Source organism: Chlorocebus sabaeus, chromosome 16 (genome assembly GCF_047675955.1).
Source record: "Chlorocebus sabaeus isolate Y175 chromosome 16, mChlSab1.0.hap1, whole genome shotgun sequence".
NCBI classification, from domain to species: domain Eukaryota; kingdom Metazoa; phylum Chordata; class Mammalia; order Primates; family Cercopithecidae; genus Chlorocebus; species Chlorocebus sabaeus.
In genome coordinates this window covers 76,383,258-76,402,123 of record NC_132919.1, presented here as the reverse complement: position 1 = coordinate 76,402,123, position 18,866 = coordinate 76,383,258, and the positions used below count along the sequence as shown (strand labels likewise).

At 50.8% G+C, this 18,866-nt stretch overlaps 1 protein-coding gene across 8 annotated transcripts in view; it reads left to right on the top strand.

Moving 5' to 3' along the window:
• Positions 1-17,249, top strand: part of USP36 (ubiquitin specific peptidase 36) — a 44,293-nt gene extending 27,044 nt beyond the window's left edge. For 4 of the 8 annotated variants that reach the window (XM_037993029.2, XM_008013114.3, XM_037993028.2 and 1 more), the window contains exons 13-21: positions 519-660; positions 5,794-6,471; positions 7,151-7,281; positions 9,424-10,017; positions 10,876-11,090; positions 13,134-13,235; positions 13,879-13,994; positions 14,358-14,509; positions 14,988-17,249. In XM_037993029.2, coding sequence (XP_037848957.2) covers positions 519-660; positions 5,794-6,471; positions 7,151-7,281; positions 9,424-10,017; positions 10,876-11,090; positions 13,134-13,235; positions 13,879-13,994; positions 14,358-14,489 — 2,110 coding nt within the window. In that variant the 3' untranslated portion in view covers positions 14,490-14,509; positions 14,988-17,249. The remainder of the gene's footprint in view (positions 1-518; positions 661-5,793; positions 6,472-7,150; positions 7,282-9,423; positions 10,018-10,875; positions 11,091-13,133; positions 13,236-13,878; positions 13,995-14,357; positions 14,510-14,987) is intronic. The other 4 variants (XR_012088934.1, XM_008013117.3, XM_008013116.3 and 1 more) reach the window with 4 other exon arrangements.
• Positions 17,250-18,866: the final 1,617 nt, after the last annotated feature.

Genomic DNA, 18,866 nt, shown 5'->3' with positions numbered 1-18,866 from the left:
GCTGATGCCCCTTCCCCTGTGGGGAAGCTGCCCCTGTATGGCCAGGCTGGGAAGAACGTGTTTGTGGGGGTGCCGCCGCAGAGCTCCTCTGGAGGGGCCTTCTCCCGGAGCTGGCTGTCACTGACCTGGAGGCCGGAGACCGTGGCAACTGAGGCATTTTCACTGCTTTGTACATCTCCGCTGAGTGCGATTGAGGTGTTAGAGGGGTCTCTCTTGCTCTCTGGTGCATTTAACTGTGATCTTGGAGGAATTCTGATCTAATTTGCCCTTGCTCTGCTTATATTCAGCAGGTACCTGGGGCTGAGCTCTCAGCCTCACGGTGGTTGAAAGGCGAAGGGAGATTCCAGAGAAGCAGTTAGGAGTGGCAGAGTGTCCCCAGGCCGTGTTTCTGCCTTGCCCCGCCTTTAAAAATAATATAATTGTGACCTTGACCTTAACTTATTCTGATTCTCTCCGTTTCTGTAATGCCTTCTCAGCTTTAATAAGAGAATTCCCGACTTGTTTTCTTCCTTTTACAGAATTCCAGGCTCTAAGAAAAGTCCCGAGGGCCTCATCTCCAGGACAGGCTCCTCCTCCCTTCCCGGCCGCCCAAGTGTGGTTCCAGATCACTCCAAGAAGAACATCGGCAATGGGATTGTTTCCTCCCCGCTGACTGGAAAGGTATTTGTGAGAATGATGGAGGCCAAAGCAACTGGTCTTGGTGCTCCCCACAGACCTCCTCACACTTGGGAAGTTGGCCGCAGTGGAAGGAGTTTGCAGGCAGTTTTGCACTATTCTAGTTGATGGGTTTTTATTATTATTATTATTATTATTATTATTATTATTAATTTTTATTTTTTTGAGATGGAGTCTTGCTCTGTCGCCTAGACTGGAGTGCAGTGGCGCAATCTCAGCTCACTGCAAGCTCTGCCTCCTGGGTTCACACGCCATTCTCCTGCCTCAGCCTCCCGAGTAGCTGGGACTACAGGCGCCCGCCACCACGCCCTGCTAATTTTTTTTGTAATTCCAAAGTGCTGGAATTACAGGCGTGAGCCACCGCGCCCAGCTGATGTTATTTCTTAAACTAGTCATCAGCTGACATCGGGCATAGAGAAAGAGGAGACATGAATGAGAAAATCCTGACCTAGCAAATTAGAACTGTCATTCACAGATCTGTTCTACTCATGAGACCAGCACCAGTTACAGGTGCCATGACAGGTGTGCCAGGCAAACTTTCTGTGTGTGCTCTTTTTATTTCCTTTATAATGCCAAGTAAACTCTTTTTTTGGAGACAGTGTCTCATACTGTTACCCAGACTGGAGTACAGTGGCACACTTATGGTTCAGGGCAGCCTTGAGCTCCTGGATTCAAGCCATCCTCCTGCCCCAGCCTCCCTAGTATTCGGGACTACCAGTGCACTACCACACCCAGCTAATCTTTAAGTTTTGTGTAGAGACAGGGTCTTACTATGTTGCTTTGGCTGGTCTTAAGCTCCTGAGCCCAAGCAATTCTCCTGCCTTGGCCTCCCAAAGTGCCAGGATTATAGGCACCAAGCAAACTCAACCATAAGCATGTGGGAAAAAAAAATCCTTTTTTTTTTTTTTTTAATTCGAGATGGAGTCTCATTCTGTCACCCAGGCTGGAGTGCAGTGACGCAATCTTGGCTTGCACCCTCCACCTCCCAGGTTTAAGCAATTCTCCTGCCTCAGCCTCCCGAGTAGCTGGGATTACAGGTGCATGCCACCACACCTGGCTAATTTTTTGTATTTTTAGTACAGTCAGGGTTTCACCGTGTTAGCCAGGATGGTCTCGATTTCCTGACCTCGTGATCCGCCCGCTTCTGCCTCCCAAAGTGCTGGGATTACAGGCATGAGCCACTGTGCCCAGCCTATCTTCACATTTTAACAGGGAAAATGTGAATCATTTGTACCAATGTTAATTACTTGATTTGGGTAATTCTACTGTGGTTATGTAAGAGAATGTCTTTGTTCTTTGGAAATACACATGGACATATTTTGGGGTAAAACATCATGTCTGCAATTTACTCAAATGGATCAGAAATAGAAATATGTGTATGTGCATACATATATAGTCATACATATGTACACACATATATATACATACAGAGAGAGGATGATAAAGGTTACGTGGTTGCAGGTTAACCATTAGGAACTACCCTCTAAGTTACCTTTGTGTGTGTTTGACATTTTCTGCTAGAAGTGTTAAGAATTCAGTTTCACTAGTGAATTCATGAGCATTTTCCTCATTAGAACACAGTGATCATTTGAAGTGGGGTGGACCCTCTCTCGATGATTGTTTCTTCTTTTTTTTTTGAGACAGAGTCTCGCTCTGTTGCTCCTGAGGCTGGAGTGCAGTGGCGCCATCTCAGCTCACTGCAGCCTCTGCCACTCTGCAGCCTCCGCCTCCTGGGTTCAAGCGATTCTCCTGCCTCAGCCTCCTGAGTAGCTGTGATTACGGGTGCCTGCCAGCACACCCTGCTAATTTTTGTAGTTTTAGTAGAGACGGAGTTTCACCATGTTGGCCAGGATGGTCTGGAACTCCTGACCTCAAGTGATTCGCCCAGCTTGGCCTCCCAGAGTCCTGGGATACAGGCATGAGCCACCATGCCCGGCCTGGATGACTATTTTTGATGGATCATCTTCCTCTCCCTTTAGAATGAAGAGTTGAACCCCACACACAGGCAGTCAGGGCCTTTCACAGTCTGCAGGGGTTTTGGTCATTTACATACGTCTGTATTTCCCTTCACATTAAAGAAAATAGAAGCTGAAATTAGAAGCTTGAGAATTGAAGTAGCAGTGAAATACATGATATAATTGCAAAGTTGGTGGTCACTGTAGCCCAGACTAGGAAGTTAGGAAGCAGCCTGGGCCAGGTACTGTGACTCATGTCTTTAATTCCAACACTGTGGGAAGCCGATGTGGGAAGACACTTGATCCCGGGAGTTCGAGACCAACCTGGGCAAAACCCTGTCTCTACTAAAAATGCAAAAGCTAGCAAGGTATAGTGGCATGTGCCTGTAGTCCCAGCTACTCAGAAGGCTGAGGTGGGAGGATCACTTGAGCCAGGGAGATTAAGGCTGCAGTGAGTCGTGATCACACCACTCCACACCAGCCTGGGCAACAGAGCAAGACCCTGTCTCAAAACAAATTTAAAAAGCAGCCTGGGCAACATAGATCCCCATCGCCATAGAGAATATTCAGTAAGCTGATGTGGGAGGATCATTTGAGCCCGGAAGGTTGAGGCTATGTGCAGTGAGCCATGATCACGCCAGTGAACTCCAGGCAAGGTGACAGAGTGAGACCTTGTCTTAAAAAATAAAGGAAAGGGGGGCCGGGCACTTTGGGAGGCTGAGGTGGGTGGACTATTTGAGGTCAGGAGTTCAAGACCAGCTTGACCAACATGTTGAGACCCTGTCTCTACTAAAAATACAAAAGTTAGCTGGGCTTGGTGGTGTGCGCCTGTAATCCCAGCTGTTCAAGGGGCTGAGGTAGCAGAATCGCTTGAACCTGGGAGGTAGATGTTGCAGTGAGCTGAGATTGTGCCATTGCACTCCAGCCTGGGCGACAGAGTGGGACTCCATCTCAAAAAAAAAAAAAAAGCAGCAGCCTGGGCAACATAGACCCCATCTCCAAAACCCCATCTCCAAAAAAAAGTGCAAAAATTAGCCAGGCGTGGTGTGTACGTCTGTTGTCCCAGCTGTTGGCAGGTTGAGGCAGGAGGATCGGTTAAGCAGAGGAGGTCGAGGCTGCATTAAGCCATCAGTGTGCCACTGCGCTCCAGCCTGGACAACAGAATGAGATCCTGTCTCAAAAAAACCCCCAAAAATAAAGGAAGCCTCACTCGCCACAGGAACTCCACAGGCAGAGTGATGCCCGAGGGTGGAGGTTGGCTCAAGGAGAGTCCCTGTGTCAGGCACACCTGCGGGGGCGCTTCACTGACCATGAGCATTTCCATTACCAACGTGATTTTCCAAATACACTGCAAGCAGACGAGCCATTTTACTCTGAATGACATGGTGCAAGTTCTAGTGTGTATGGAAATGTTCAACCAGTGAAAAGGCTTTGGGTGCAGTGGAAAGATGAATTCCTTTTAGAAAACAGTATTAACAAAGAATAGAATGTAGGGAGCAAAACAAAACTCAGAAGAAAATAGAGGTAAATTCTTAACCTCTGGTAGAGGGAAGGAGACTTTGTATGCTTAAAATTGAGGGATAAAATATAGAAAAATTATGAATCGACTAAGATGTACATTTTTGTACAGAACTTATTACAAATACAAATGAAACAATAAATATTGTCAACAAATGGTTAACATTTATAAACATAAGATCTCATTCAAATGGAGATCAGTCTAGTGCACATGCAGAGAATATGAATGTTAAAGTGGTAATAGCCCAAACAAGTGTCAAATTAGCAAATGTTTTGAAAAATAGATGTTGCTGGAGTATAGTAAAAGCAGTTTGGCAGTTTGCATCAGATTTCATGAAAATATTTATAGCCTTGTAATTCCATTTCCAGAAAATTAGCATGGCGTACTAAGTACAGGAAAAGGTCAACAAATATTTTTTAAGTATAGACTATATACCAGACCCTTGAGTTGCTGGTGAGGGCTGCAGTGGGAACAAGAGAGATAAGGGTACAGCCTCATAGTTAAGCAGGGGAAGGCCGACATTCAGCATCTAAATACAGAATAATAAGTTATTTCTATGCAGTTGTAATAAGTGCTCTGAAGGGTAAAGGATACACACACATACACTGTACTGTATTGTTAATTTCAACAATTGGAGACAATATAGCTTATATAAATTAACCGTATAGTTAATATATATCAGTAGTGTATAGTATATATAGTAAAATGTCAAAGACGGCCGACAGGCAGGTTGCAGTTGCTCAGGCCTGTAATCCCAGCACTTTGAGAGGCCAGGGTGGGAGGATTGCTTGAGCTCAGGAGCTCAAGGCCAGCCGGGGCAACATAGCAAGACCCCCCCGCATCTCTACAAAATAATAAAAAGTATTCAGGTATGGTGGCCTACTCCTATAGTCCTAGCTGCTTGTGCCTCTGAAGTGGGAAGATCTCTTGAGCCCAGAAGGTTGAGTCTGCAGTGAGCTATGACGACATCATTGCACCACTGCACTCCAGCCTGGGCAACAGAGCAAGACCCTGTCTTAAAGACATTTATCGAGAGTTATCGCCCATAAAGATGCTTGAGGTAATAGCATTAAGATAAAACTGGGACACAACTCTTCAGGGCAGAACCATTCGAAAGAAAAGACTTAAAGAAGAAAGCACTAGAATATTAATGCATGATATGTTTAGGTGACGGGACTTTGCTAAATTTTTTTCCTTTATACTTTTTTCTCTTTCTCAAATCTTGATGAAAATGTACTGGTTTTGTAATAAAGATGGCCATAAAGATATGTATTCAGGCCAGGTGCTATGGCTCACACCTGTAATCCCAGTACTTCTGGAGGCTGAGGAAGGTGGATTGTTTGAAGTCAGGAGTCTGAGACCATCCTGGCCAACATGGTGAAACCCCGCCTCTGCCAAAAATACAAAAGTTAGCGGTGTGTGGTGGTGCACGCCTGTGGTCCCAGTTCCTTGGGATGTCACAAAACACCAGAATTGTTCAAAGAAGCCACAATGTCTTTACCAAGAGTCCAGATAAATAATTTGTCCTGAGCATGCTAATCAGAGGCCATGCCCACTCCTAAGATGCGTTGTGGCCTTATGAAGGCGTGGCCCGACTGGGACTTGTCGCTTCCTCAGTTGTGTTTTCTGCTTTGCTCTCCTTAGCGACAGGATTCTGGGACAATGAAGAAGCTGCACAGCACTGAAGAGGTTGGCGTGCCCATTTCCAGGAATGGCTCCACCCTGGGCCTGAAATCCCAGAACGGCTATGTTCCTCCAAAGCTGCCCTCAGGATCCCCTTCCCCCAAACTCCCCCAGACACCCACACACATCCCGACTATCCTAGATGACCCTGGAAAGAAGGTGAAGAAGCCAGCTCCTCCACAGCACTTTTCCCCCAGAACTGCTCAGGGGCTGCCTGGGACCAGCAGCTCGAGTAGCAGCAGATCTGGGAGCCAAAGGCAGGGCTCCTGGGACAGCAGGGATGTTGTCCTCTCTACCTCACCTAAGCTCCTGGCTACAGCCACTGCCAACGGGCATGGGTTGAAGAGGAATGACGAGAGCACTGGCCTCGACAGGAGGGGCTCCAGCAGCTCCAGCCCAGAGCACTCGGCCAGCAGCGACTCCACCAAGGCCCCCCAGACCGCCAGGAGTGGAGCGACCCATCTCTGCGATTCTCAGGAAACAAACTGTTCCACCGCTGGCCACTCCAAAACGCCGCCAAGTGGAGCAGATTCTAAGACGGTGAAGCTGAAGTCCCCTGTCCTGAGCAATGCCACCGCTGAGCCTGCAAGCACCATGTCTCCTCCACCAGCCAAAAAACTGGCCCTTTCTGCCAAGAAGGTGGGTGTGTGGGGGTCTCGCCACTGCTGTGTATCAGGAGAGCTCCAAGAGTTGCTTGGTTGGGGTTTGGAGGGAGTGTGAGAACATTGTCCAGGGACTTTGGCCTCCCTCATGTCAGAGGAACAAAGTATCTTTTAGTCATTCCCAACTATTTGCAATTAAAGAACGGCTATCCTGGGGTGAAGGCAGTGTGGGGTGTTGAGAGAGCCCTGATGATCTGGTGATACTCCTGTGACTCATGGAGGTTTGGGCAAGGTAGCAGTTCCCTGTTTTCGCAGTAGGCGGAAGATCCTGACTGAACCCGAGGGAGGGTGAGCCCCACCAGCGTACTTCCCTAGCAGAGGTGGGATGGGCAGGAAGCGCAGAGCCGAGTGGGGTGCCCAGCACCTCTGCAGCAGGAAGCTTAGAAGGCAGCCACGGCACGAGGATGTGATTGTTGTGCTGAGATTTTTGTTTAAAATTTCTTCCTTTTTTTTGTTTCTAACCAAAAATACTTTTCTGGTTCTTCTTCTACCATTCCCCTGCCCCTCACCTCCCGTTTTTGTCTTCTTCTGTCCCCTCATCTTTCTTTCTGGGCTCTTTTGTTTTTATTTTCATTTTTTGTTACTTTTGTTTTCCCTCTTCACTCACGGAAACCTTTTTTAGACCACCAAGTTTTTATTTATGTCGATAACTGCAGGCCAGCACCCTGTGGAGGGCGACCGGCAATGACCTCCGTCCACCTCCCCCCTCACCATCCTCCGACCTCACCCACCCCATGAAAACCTCTCACCCCGTCGTTGCCTCCACTTGGCCCGTCCGTAGAGCCAGGTAAGCTTCGGGCCGGGACCTTCTGGGTGCCGACTGGTTCTCCTTGTGGTTGCGTGTGCTTGGCTGGTGAGGAGTTGGACGGATCACCAGCCTCACAGGACTGACAAAGCATTGGGCAGCCAGGAGGTACGGGGGGACGTCACCGACCAAGGTCCCCCTCTTCTGTGTTCCCCTGTGGTAAAGGAGCTTTGGGTGGTGAAGGCAGTTCAGCCTCTGCAGTCCCGATGTCTTAGTTCTGTCTTTGTTGGTGGTCTGTCTGCGACATCCATGTGATGACATGGTGTGCTGGAGACTGACCTGTCCTGTATCCCTACCAGCCCCATGACAGTACTTCCCAGTTGAAGAGAAAGGCGAGGTAAGGCCTTGGCGAGAGGCCTTGAGTGAGCTCGGAGTCCTGTGCATTTTTTCTGGGGTGTCTTGCTTGCTAGCATCATGTGGGTTAAGAACTGTCTCAGGGCTCTCGGGTTCCTCTGCACACACCTGCTGGAGATGCAGTCCCTTCCCTCTGCATATGGGCCTTGGTCCGCAGGGGCTGCCTGCGTCTGTTGGGTGCCTCGAGTGGCAGGAAGTTGAGAGTCACTGGTCAATGGCTGTCTGGAAGCCGGTGGGAGTGGGGAAGGAAGCAGTGAAAGATGGGGTGAGCCATGAGGCGGCCTATGGGGACTGTACTGGTGACCTTGGCGCTGGGTTCTAGTTCTAGAATCTCCAGTGCTGCATGAGGGTGAGGTATGACTGTACGTCACCCACAGCCTCTGCCTTACTCTCCTCTCTCATACACACGCACAAAGACACTTCTGCCCTATACCTAGCATAAGATTTGTGTGCGTGGGAGGGCGTTGAGTGTTTGGGTGTTTTTCGTTCCTTGCCTTATAAGCTTTTTTTGAAAAGATTCCAGAAGACAGGGTAATCAAACGTCGCGCGGCTGGCATGGCCCTTATAGTTTGTTTAGATGATGATGGGGGTCCCGTTTTCCTCAGGAACCTTGGGAGGTGGGCTTTGTGGTCGCAGCTCATTGACAAAGGAGAACATGGTGGTTCAGAGTGGGAAGTTAATTTTCCTAGGGACACATAGCTGGCAAGAGGGAGCTCAGAGAGCCTCACTGGGTTTGGCGCCAGATCCTGTCCCGGACATGCCTTGCTCATGATTCTGCTCTACACATCTGTGTCCCGGTTTCAGCGTCCTAATGATGCTAATGTGGAGGTGTCATTAGGGCCAACTCAACACTTGCCTGCCTTATGAGGCTCATTTCCTGCTTGGGAACACCCTGAGACTTTCGGAGGTTGGAGAATAAATCTTCACGGGATCTTTTTTTATTCCTTACCATTTATTGTTTAGTGAGGGCTTCCTTCCTTAACACATTTGTATTAAAGATTTAAAATATTAGCGCTCGCAAAAATATCTGAACTGCTTGGTGACGAGAAACTAAGGCATGGAACTATTCTTATTAACTTTGCCTTATTAAAAGAAAAAAATTGATTTTTAAAATCATGTGTTGGCTTGCCTTTTTTTTTTTTTTTTAAATCTTAGGGATCAATTATTTTAAGTTCCGGGGTACGTGTGCAGGATGTAAAGGTTTGTTGCAGAGGTGCCATGGTGGTTTGCTGCACCTATTAACCTACCACGTAGGTAACTTTGCTTTTTTTTTTTTTTTTTTTTTTTGAGATGGAATCTTGCTCTGTCGCCCAGGCTGGAGTGCAATTGTGTGATCTCGGCTCACTGCAACCTCTGCCTCCCAGGTTCAGGCAATTCTCCTGCCTCAGCCTCCCAAGTAGCTGAGATTACAGGCTTGTGCCACCACGCCTGGCTAATTTTTGTATTTTTAGTAGAGATGGGATTTTACCTCGCTGGCCAGGCTGGTCTCAAACTCCTGACCTCAGGTGATCCGGCCACCTCGGCTTCCCAAAGTGCTGGAATTACAGGCATGAGCCACTGCGCCCAGCCAACTTTGCATTTAAATAGATGTCGAATTAATTGTTAGCTTTCTTTCAAACTTACGTGTAACTTAGTGTGTATCTGAAAACTGCAGGGCAAAAGCCTTTTCAGATTTTTAGGTGAAAGGGAGGGGAGTGAGGGTGAACAGAAGGAACAGCTCTGCTGGGTCTTTCAGAACATCCTCTCCCTGTTTCCTGGCTGTCCCCACAGGGCTGTGTCACCTGCTCCCCAATCATCCAGCCGCCTGCAGCCCCCCTTCAGCCCCCACCCCACATTGCTGTCCAGTACCCCCAAGCCCCCAGGGATGTCAGAACCACGGAGCTGCTCCTCCTTCTCGACGGCCCTGCCTCAGGTCAACGAGGATCTTGTGTCCCTTCCACACCAGCTGCCAGAGGCCAGTGAGCCCCCCCGGAGCCCCTCTGAGAAGAGGAAAAAGACCTTCCTGGGAGAGCTCCAGAGGCTAGGCTCAGAGACGTGCCTCCCACAGCACATCAGGGAGGCCACTGCGGCTCCCCACGGGAAGAGGAAGAGGAAGAAGAAAAAGCACCCAGAGGACACAGCTGCCACCGCCCTGCAGGAGGGGCAGACACAGAGACAGCCTGGGAGCCCCACGCACAAGAGGGAGGGCCAGGCCCAGCTGCCCGCTGTCAGACAGCAGGAAGATGGCGCACAGCCACAGGTGAATGGGCAGCCGGTGGGATGTGTTACGGACGGCCACCACGCGAGCAGCAGGAAGCGGAGGAGGAAGGGAGCAGAGGGTCTTGGTGAAGAAGGCGGCCTGCACCAGGACCCACCTTGGCACAGGTAAGGGCAGGAGCAAGGTGGCATCTGTCAAGATGCCAAGAAACAAAGCAAAACCACAGAATCTACCTCTAACCCCACGTAGGTATGATCTGGTAATGTAGTCTGCTTTTGTGGTTTTCTAAAATGTGAATATGTGAGCAAATGTCTCCTCTGGCCCGTTGTGGTGGCTGACACCTATAATCCTAGCACTTTGGGAGGCTGAGGCAGGCGGATCACTTGAACCCAAGAGTTTGAGACCAGCCTGGGCAACATGGCAAAGCCCTTTCTCTACCAAAAACAAAAATTGGTTGGGCATGGTGGCACATGCCTGTGGTCCCCGCTACTCAGGAGGCTAAGATGGGAGGATGGTTTGAGCCCAGGAGGCGGAGGTTTCAGTGAGCTGAGATTGCGTCACTGCCTTACATCCTGGGTGACAGCTAGACCCTGTCTTTAAAAAAAAAAAAAAAAAAAACCACACAAAAGACTCCTCTGATAAATACCAGTGGATTGGTCCTTGAAGTGACAGTGGTATGGACAGTAGTGTCCATCATTGTATGTGCAAAGCCATCCAAGGATGCTGGATCAGGTGACCCAGGCCAGGCCAGACTCTGCAGTTTCATCAGGTCACAGTAGACTGCACATTGGCCTCGACGGGCTTGGCTCAGTTAGGATGAGAAACGTGACTGGTTTTCCCTCCATTGTCTCCATGGCTGCGTGTGGAGCATCCGCTAATGCGTGTTGGGGGAAGAATGTTGCAGAGAGTTCCGTGCACTGGGTCACAGCTGGGGTGGCACCTTCTCCATGTTGCAGGCGGCAGTCTGTGAGCTCCTGCTCCCCTTCCAACTTGCTCAGAGCTGACTGCTGCCTCTTACTTCCCAGCAGCTGCTCTCCCATGGGTGATGGTGATCCAGAGACCATGGAAGAGTCTCCAAGGAAAAAGAAAAAGAAAAAAAGAAAGCAGGAGCCACAGCGGGCGGTAGAAGAGGATGGGCATCTCGAAGGCCTGAGGAACGCCAAGCCCCGAGATGCTGCTGTCCCCGAGTCCAGCAGCCACACGCCATCTGTGAATGGCTGGTGTCCTGGAGCCCACATGGGTATGCACTGGGCGAGGGGTTGGGAACCGCACGGGTATGCACCAGGGGAGGGGGTGCAGGACCACATGGGTATGCATTGGGCGAGGGGGTATTAGGGAGTGCACAGGCTGAGAGCAGTGCCTCCTGCATCTGAGCTTGGCAGGGTCTGGGAGAAGATGTGGAGGTCCCCGGGACCCTGCCAACGTTCACTCCCCACCCACGAGTCTGTTCCCTTGGGTGATGGGGTTGAAGCTTCCTCCTGTGTCAAAAGCATTTGACTGAAACAACCCCACGGGAGAGGTTACAGTGCACATGAGGATTAAAACATTCTGTGAACGCCAGTGGATCTTCCGATTCAAAGCTGTTCCTGTCTACAGCTTCTCATGGAATGACTCCCTGAACTCCCAGCCTGAGTTGTTTTCTGTGATGGTTGAACTTAGAAGAGTTGGGTTCAATCCTCCTCTCCCTCTATGTAGCTGGGCCTTTCAGAACATAGCATGGTGTGCTTGCTGTTGGGGACCTGTGTGCTGTGGCTGTCCTTGGGCACCACCCTCCAATTGGAGGGTCTTTTGTTTTCTTTAGGGCTGGCTGGGGCATGCCTTGGCAGGCACCTGCCACAGAACACATTTGTTAAGTGAAGGGAAGAAAGTCTTGGCTGCTTGGTATAGTGGGCGCGTTTGAGTGAGGCCTCCGCTGCAGTCTGGAAGGTCTGATGGCAGTGCATCCGGGGGCCAGCAAGACCTTAGAGACTGATTTGTATTTATCCAACTCTTAAGAAAGGAATTTATCGATAAAAATGAAATAGTATGAAATAAATTGCAAAATGCGGGTGCTAGCAAGTGCCGACCGTGTTTGCTGGCCAGCATGCTCTCAGAAGTACTGCACTAACATGGTGCCAGAGCCGTGCTCCCTGCCATCCTTGGAGCAAAGCGGAGTTGGCTTGTTAATGCAGGGATTCAAGGGACATCACTTGAGCACTTGTAGTGCGCCAGGGTCCATGTGCTAGTTGTGTGTCCTGAGCAGTGCGCCCTGCACTGCGCACTGGGGGCTGCCTGGGCTCTGAGGGGGAACACCTGGCCCCATACACTCTCAGTCCCATGCACCTGAGGAGAGTGGCTAAATGAGCAGGGTACCAGGCCCAAGGGCAGGAAGCGCAGCATGTTGGGAGCAGGCAGGCTACTCTGCATGGCCACGTCCCTGGGCTGTGGATGAGACGGGAACTATGGAAGCCACTGTGCGGGGGCAGGGGACACTTAGCCTGGAGCTCACTGAGGAATTGGAGGCAGGGAGAAATGAGGTCAGATTTGTGTGAAGGGAGGTGAGTATATTCCAGGGGCTATGTGGCTAGCTGGCCAGAGGACTAGTTCAGAAAGGGTTTCTAGAACCCGATGAGGGTGGTGAGTGCTCTCCTGGTCCCAACATGCTGAGTGGACCTGTGCAGTGTTGCTGACAGGGACCAGGCAGGTTACCCCTGGACAGGGCTTAAGAGGTCGGGGTCCCTGATGGCAGCAGCCAAGCTTGGCCATTCCCCCCACCCCTGTGGTCGTCCAGGTGTCAGGCTGGTTCTGGGGCACGGGCCTCTCCCTTAGGTGAAGTGGGTTCCATTTAGATCTAGTTTTCGTCCCTCCCTCTGTCAGACTGAGGACTTACCCTGCTGGTTAAAGGGGTTTTAGAGGGGTTTTTTTTTGCTTTTTAGCTTTTCGTTATTTTCCATGTTTTCTTTTTCGTGAATTGACTTGGACAACAGCCTTCTCTACTGTGTGAGATCATTAGTAAATTAAGCATGTAAGCATTAGTAAATAAACATTTAGGTTGGGCACCATGGCTCATGCCTGTAATCCCAGCATTTTGGGATTACAGTTTGGGAGCACTTTGGGAGGCCAGTAGGAGTCCCCAGGAGTTTGAGACCAGCTTGGGCAACATAGTGAGACCCTGTCTTTAAAAGAAAAAAAAAAAAAAGGCATCCACTTCCTGTAAGTTCTGCTATAATTTAAGGTGTGTGGTTGCTTCTCCAGTGGGTTATTTTAAACATCTGTAAATGTTTCTTGGCTCCTCCTCTTGCAGGGCTGGGCCAGGCCCCTCCTGTGTCTTGGAATGGAGAGCGAGAGTCTGATGTGGTCCAGGAGCTGCTCAAATACTCATCTGATAAAGCTTATGGCAGAAAAGGTACTGGTTTGGAGACAGGACTTCTGTTTGCCTTTGATTGGTTGGTTTTGGAGGAGGGAAGGGTGTGGATTGGATCCTGGTGTACTGTGAGTGTGGAGGGCAGGCATCGCTCGGCTTTGAGAATGGGAAGAGGAATCTCAACACTGGCTGGAATCCTCTTTAAACCCTCAGCCGTGGCACGAAGGTGGCTTCTGTCCATGGCAGGATCCAGAACAGCTGCTTCTGAGGGTTGGGGCAGGGTGAGGAACCCAGCACATGCTGGGTCTTGGGTAGGGAAGGGGCAGAGTGACCAAGCTCTTCCAACCTAGGTAATGTCACTTCTTACTCAGAGCATGTTTTTATTCAGACTTCGAGGCCGAATATGACATCTTTGTTTCTCAGATGAGGGCGTGGTTTTGGAGAGAACTGAAGTCTGTGACCGTGGTTTAGCGTTTAGCTAAGAGGGTGGTGTTGGGGGTTCTGTGCTGACCGACCACACATGGACGTCAAGCCGTCCTCCTCTTGTCCTTCTGTTCACCACAAGGTGGCACTCAAAATTGTTGACTAATTATGGGTAGACTAGTTGGTAAATGACACTCTTGAAGTGAAGCCACAGGGTACCTGGGAACCTGCACTCGTGCTGAGCCCTGTGTCTGCCTGGTAGTTCTGACCTGGGATGGCAAGATGTCGGCGGTCAGTCAGGATGCTATTGAAGACAGCAGACTGGCCCAGACTGAGACCGTGGTTGATGACTGGGATGAAGAGTTTGACCGAGGGAAGGTATGATGCGTGATGCTGACCACAGGCTTGAGGTAGCAGGGCGGTGTGGCTCAGCTTAGGGCCGGGGCAGTTGGAGGTGGCGGCAGTGGCATGAAGTGGCCGAGCGCGAGAAGAGGCAGGCTGCCCAGGCCTGTCTGGGCATGTGGCCATGGACGGAATGCATCCTTGCAGCTTCCGCCCCTTCATCAGTAGGGGGACAGCAGGGCACTGTGCGCGGGGGTCACTGTGAAGAGTGGATCTCCAGAGAGCTCACGAGAGCCTGGCCTGTGTGCAGGAAGCTGGTGACCTGCATGCAGTATGGAGCCCCGTGGGCCAGGAAAGAGCCCTTTTTGGGAACTGTGATGCCTGTGATTCTTGGTCTAGGAAAAGAAAATTAAAAAATTTAAGAGAGAGAAGAGGAGAAACTTCAACGCCTTCCAGAAACTTCAGACTCGACGGAACTTCTGGTCTGTGACTCACCCAGCGAAGGCTGCCAGCCTCAGCTATCGCCGTTGACTGTGCCTCTGTGGAAGGAGGTTGGTTCCGAGGGTGTGGGTGTGCGGGTGAGGTGGGGGTGTGTGTGCTTTGTTTGTGTATAGGGGGTGTAGTGGGGTGTGGCATGCATATCTGTGATGCATGTAGGCTATGTGTCTGGCACATGTGTGTTGGGTGGTGTGTGTCTGGTGTGGACGCGTCTGTGGTGTGTGTCCTAGTCACTTGAATGGAGAAGGGTGTGTGTGGGATGCGTGTGTATAAGGGGGTGTGTGTAGTGTGTATTGGGTGTGGGGTGTGTACACCTGGCATCTGTGGCGTGTGTCCTGGTCACTTGGAGAAGGGCATATGTGGGGTGTGTGTAGGATGTGGGCAGTGTATATATCTGGCACGTGTCCTAGTCACTTGCAGAAGTGTGTGGGGTTTGCCAGCCACATCGAGATGCCATGCATTGGGTTCCTGGGTTGGACTCATACCCAAGGATGGCAGTGGGAAGATTGTGGTCCCGTTTCTCTCTGTCAGGACTGCCGTGCTTTGTTCCGCAGCCTCCTGGAGACAAGGCGTCCCTTCCTGGGAGCTGTCCGTCTGGACCTGAGGGAGCTCTGTGTGGGCTCTGCTGCGCTGTGAGCCTGCCACGGTAGGAGCTCTCCCGGTACCAGTGTCCACAGACCACCCGACGTAGAGGCTTTGAGGCTTCTCTATATCGGAACCTCTTTGGTGACATTCCTGACCAGCCCTGCAGAGAAACGACAGTGTGTGTGTGAGCAGAGGCGGCTGCATGCCTGCTGGACATCTTCGCCGGGCCGGGCCTTCTTGTGTTCATACACGGTGGTCTGTGCTGGCAGAGGCTGCTCCCCCGCCGGGTTGGGGCTGTCGAGAGAGTGGGGGACGGTGGCCACATGTCCCCCAGGTGATCTCCTGGTGCATGGCTGGTGGCTCTTGGCGAGCCATCCCTTGCTCCTCAGGGCTGGCGCCACCGTTGTGTCTGAGCCCACCCTCCCCTGCTTCCTCGGTGGGGCCCCTTCCACTGTTGGCCTTACCTGTCCCCAGAAAGGAAGAGCCGACTCCACCCAGCCAGCTCTCCCTTTTATGGAACTCGAGAGGGGGGCCCTACTGTGCAGCCCTTCCTTGTGAGTAACTCTCAACTGTCCTGGAGAGCAGAGGCTGTTTGGGGTCGGAGGAGGCCTCGGTATTACCCGCGAGTACATCTGCTTTCCAGGCTGCTATTTATTCTGAGACGACTGTGCTGTAGCTTCCCTCGCAGCTGCAATACCCCACAGGTCTTCACTGAGGTGGAGGCCTTGGGGTAGAATTCTCCCATTTATTTTACTACTTAATACAAAACATTTATTTTTGACCAGTCCTATGGCTTCCATTAGCAATATGTTTCCTTTCCCAAATATGCAAATAGTGGCTTTGTTTGCTCAATTTTGTGAGTGCTTTGGAATTTAAATGATTGTATAACTCAAGAAGATTACTTTTCTATCTTGCTTAAGCTGTGCCTGCCAACTTGTAATTTAATAAATACAGGAAATCCTCAGAGAAGGTGATATTTTCAAGAAAAAGACAAATGCCCTCATAGTAGTGGGAAGTGTGAAGGTGACCGTGAACATCCTTCCTTGTTGGGTCTGTCCCCGTCCTTTCCTCCTGGAGTCGTCGCAGGTGGAGATGGACATGGTGTTAGACTTACATCTCCTTCAATGTGGCTCTGCTGGGCCAGAGGCGTCCTGCTGTCCTGGGTGGCTGCCTCACTGTCTGCACCTCCTCTCCCTGAGGCAGCTTAGCATCCTGCCTTCATGCTTGGGGCCTGGGTGGTTACTGCTGTGTAGATGGAATTGCTTTTTTCATATGGGAAGATACATTTATTTTTTTCCATGTGGGTGAGTGTCTCTTTGGATTTTCTTCTGTTTTTACGTTTCACTTAGAAGGGCGGGAGAGAATCAAGCTCCTGTGGCCACCTCTGTCCCAGCAGCAGTGAGTGGAGGTCCGCCTTGAGCTGGTCAGGGTGCCCTCTGCTCTCCTGCAGACCGATCGCTGAATGTTTAAAGATGAGGGCCCGGCTTCTGTGCTCTGGCTTCGTAACTTATCTGGGAGGGAAAGCACATGCCTTCATGGGCAGGGTATGTTCCTTTTCTTCTTGGGGTGGTGACTTGCATTCCTGTGTGAACTGTTCCCTCTGCCATGTTTTTCATGTGATGTTCTACAGTTGAAAATGTTAGTTGTCTGCTAGCACAGAATTTATCTCCTTTCTTTCTCTTCTCTCCTCCAAATCAGTCTCTTCCCTTCTCCACTAGACAACTGTAAAACTTTCTCCTGAGGAACATACATTCGTTAACTCTTGGGCAGTGGTGAGCACGAGACGACTTTCTGCAGTGTTTATCAGTGTCGGGTAGAGTCACGTCCCTTCCCTCCAAAGAAGTCATCAAGCAGACAGGGAAGGGAAAGATGAGGCCCAGAAAAAAGATGAGTTCAAATTCTAGGTCACATGCACGTGTGTAAGTAAATATCAATAACCCAAGCCTATGTCGTAGCAGTCACTTGGTTGACTTAGGATCTGGGTCTGTTTAATTTTGTGCTTGGGAATGGAGCTGGAGGGAGTGGGGCCTGCGTACAGCAGCTGCCTCTCCTGGGTCCTCTCACTCACCTGCCCTGTGTCCTGGTTGCATGGCCGTACCTGTCTGTATGCAGAGGTCTGTGTCCCATCCTCTGCACCTCCTCTCCAGGGGCCTGGGAGCCCCACATGTTGCCACGATCTTGGTGCAATAAAATACTCTGTTTTTGTGAGTTCTGGGTGTTTGTTTTTTCATTTGATTTTTTTTTTTTTTTTTTAAAGGTACATCCCCACCAGGGTCTCGCTGATTCTACCTGTCCTGGAAGTTGAGGTTGGGCTAGGAGGGACAGGTAGGTCCCTGCAGGGAGCCCAGTGTCCAGGAGGTTACATTTGGCAAGAGCAGCCCTAGTGAATGGGTGACCAAGAGGCCGAATGCACCCCGGGGCGCAGGCGGGTTGCAGTGCATCGGGTCCTGTTGAGAATGCTGCTCTGCAGCTCTGTTACCTGATGTGTGTGGGTCCCCACTTCTCCCTTCAGCAACTTGGAAGCAAGCTTTCTTCACCCCAGGGTGTCCACCAAACACAGGGCATCATGTTTTCGCTTCTCTTTAGGGGCTTGGCTGGACACCCCAAAATGAGGACAGCCAAGTAAGAACAAATGAGGTGAGGCAGCTCCTGGACCCAAACCAAAGGGGTGGCAGAGTGGGGCACACTGCTGACCCAGAGGCCTTCCTGCCAGCCAGGCTGTGTCTGAAGGCATTTGCGTTGTAGTCCGGGCAGCGGTTGAGGGGGTTCTGAGGCTTGGAGAGGTGGTGATCTGACACCAACGCTGGGTGCAGTGGTTACATGGGTGAGGCTGTGGTTTTTCCATTATTATTTTTTTTCTTTTTTTCTTTTTTTTTTTCCAAACAGTGTCTCCCTTTGTCGCCTAGGCTGGAGTGCAGTGGCATGATCTCGCTCACTGCAACCTCTGCCTCCCCGGTTCAAGCAGTTCTCCTGCCTCAGCCTCCCAAGTAGCTAGGAGTACAGGCACGCATCACCACGCCTAATTTTTGTATTTTTAGTAGAGACGGAGTTTCACCATATTGGCCAGGCTAGTCTCTAACTCCTGACCTTATGATCTGCTTGCCTCGGCCTCCCAAAGTGCTGGGATTCCAGGCGTGAGCCACTGCACCCGGCTGATCTCCATCTCTTGACCTCGTGATCCACCCGCCTTGGCCTCCTAAAGTGCTGGGATTCCAGGCATGAGCCACCGTGCCCGACAGGCTTTTCCATTCTTAACTGCCGTTTACCAAACACTAGGGCCACTTCTGGGTGAGTGCAAAAGTGAACACACGCAGAATCCCACCGGCAGGACTGTCGGCTCCAGGGCAGGGCGAGTGCTGTTAGGGAGATGCCGGGAGGCCATGAGGAGCCTGTCGTGAGCTCTGCCTGATGCACCGTCTGGTGAGGTGACATTCTGAAAGTGGGTTGGAAGTGGGAGCCGGCCAGCAGGACTCAGCTGGCTAACCGTAAGTCAGGTGCAAAAGTGCAGGGCAGGTTTTGGTTGACAGTTTGGGCAAGAAGGGTTACCAAGGTCTGATGTACCAAGGTACTCCTGAGGCTGATAGTGGATTCCAGGATGTCTGATGGCCTGAAAGGCGGCTAGTGGAGCACAGAGGACAGCAGGTGAGGATGACCAGCCACTACGTTGGCTGAGAAGTGGCTGAGGCTAGAGCTAAGAGATTGGCATTAGTAGCAGAGGCTAGAAGTGAGGTCACTTGGATATTTAGGAGATGGACTGACTCGAGGTGAGGTGGCAGATACGGTGGAAGGTTCTGGGTGGAGTTTAAGATGATTTCTGCTGGGTTG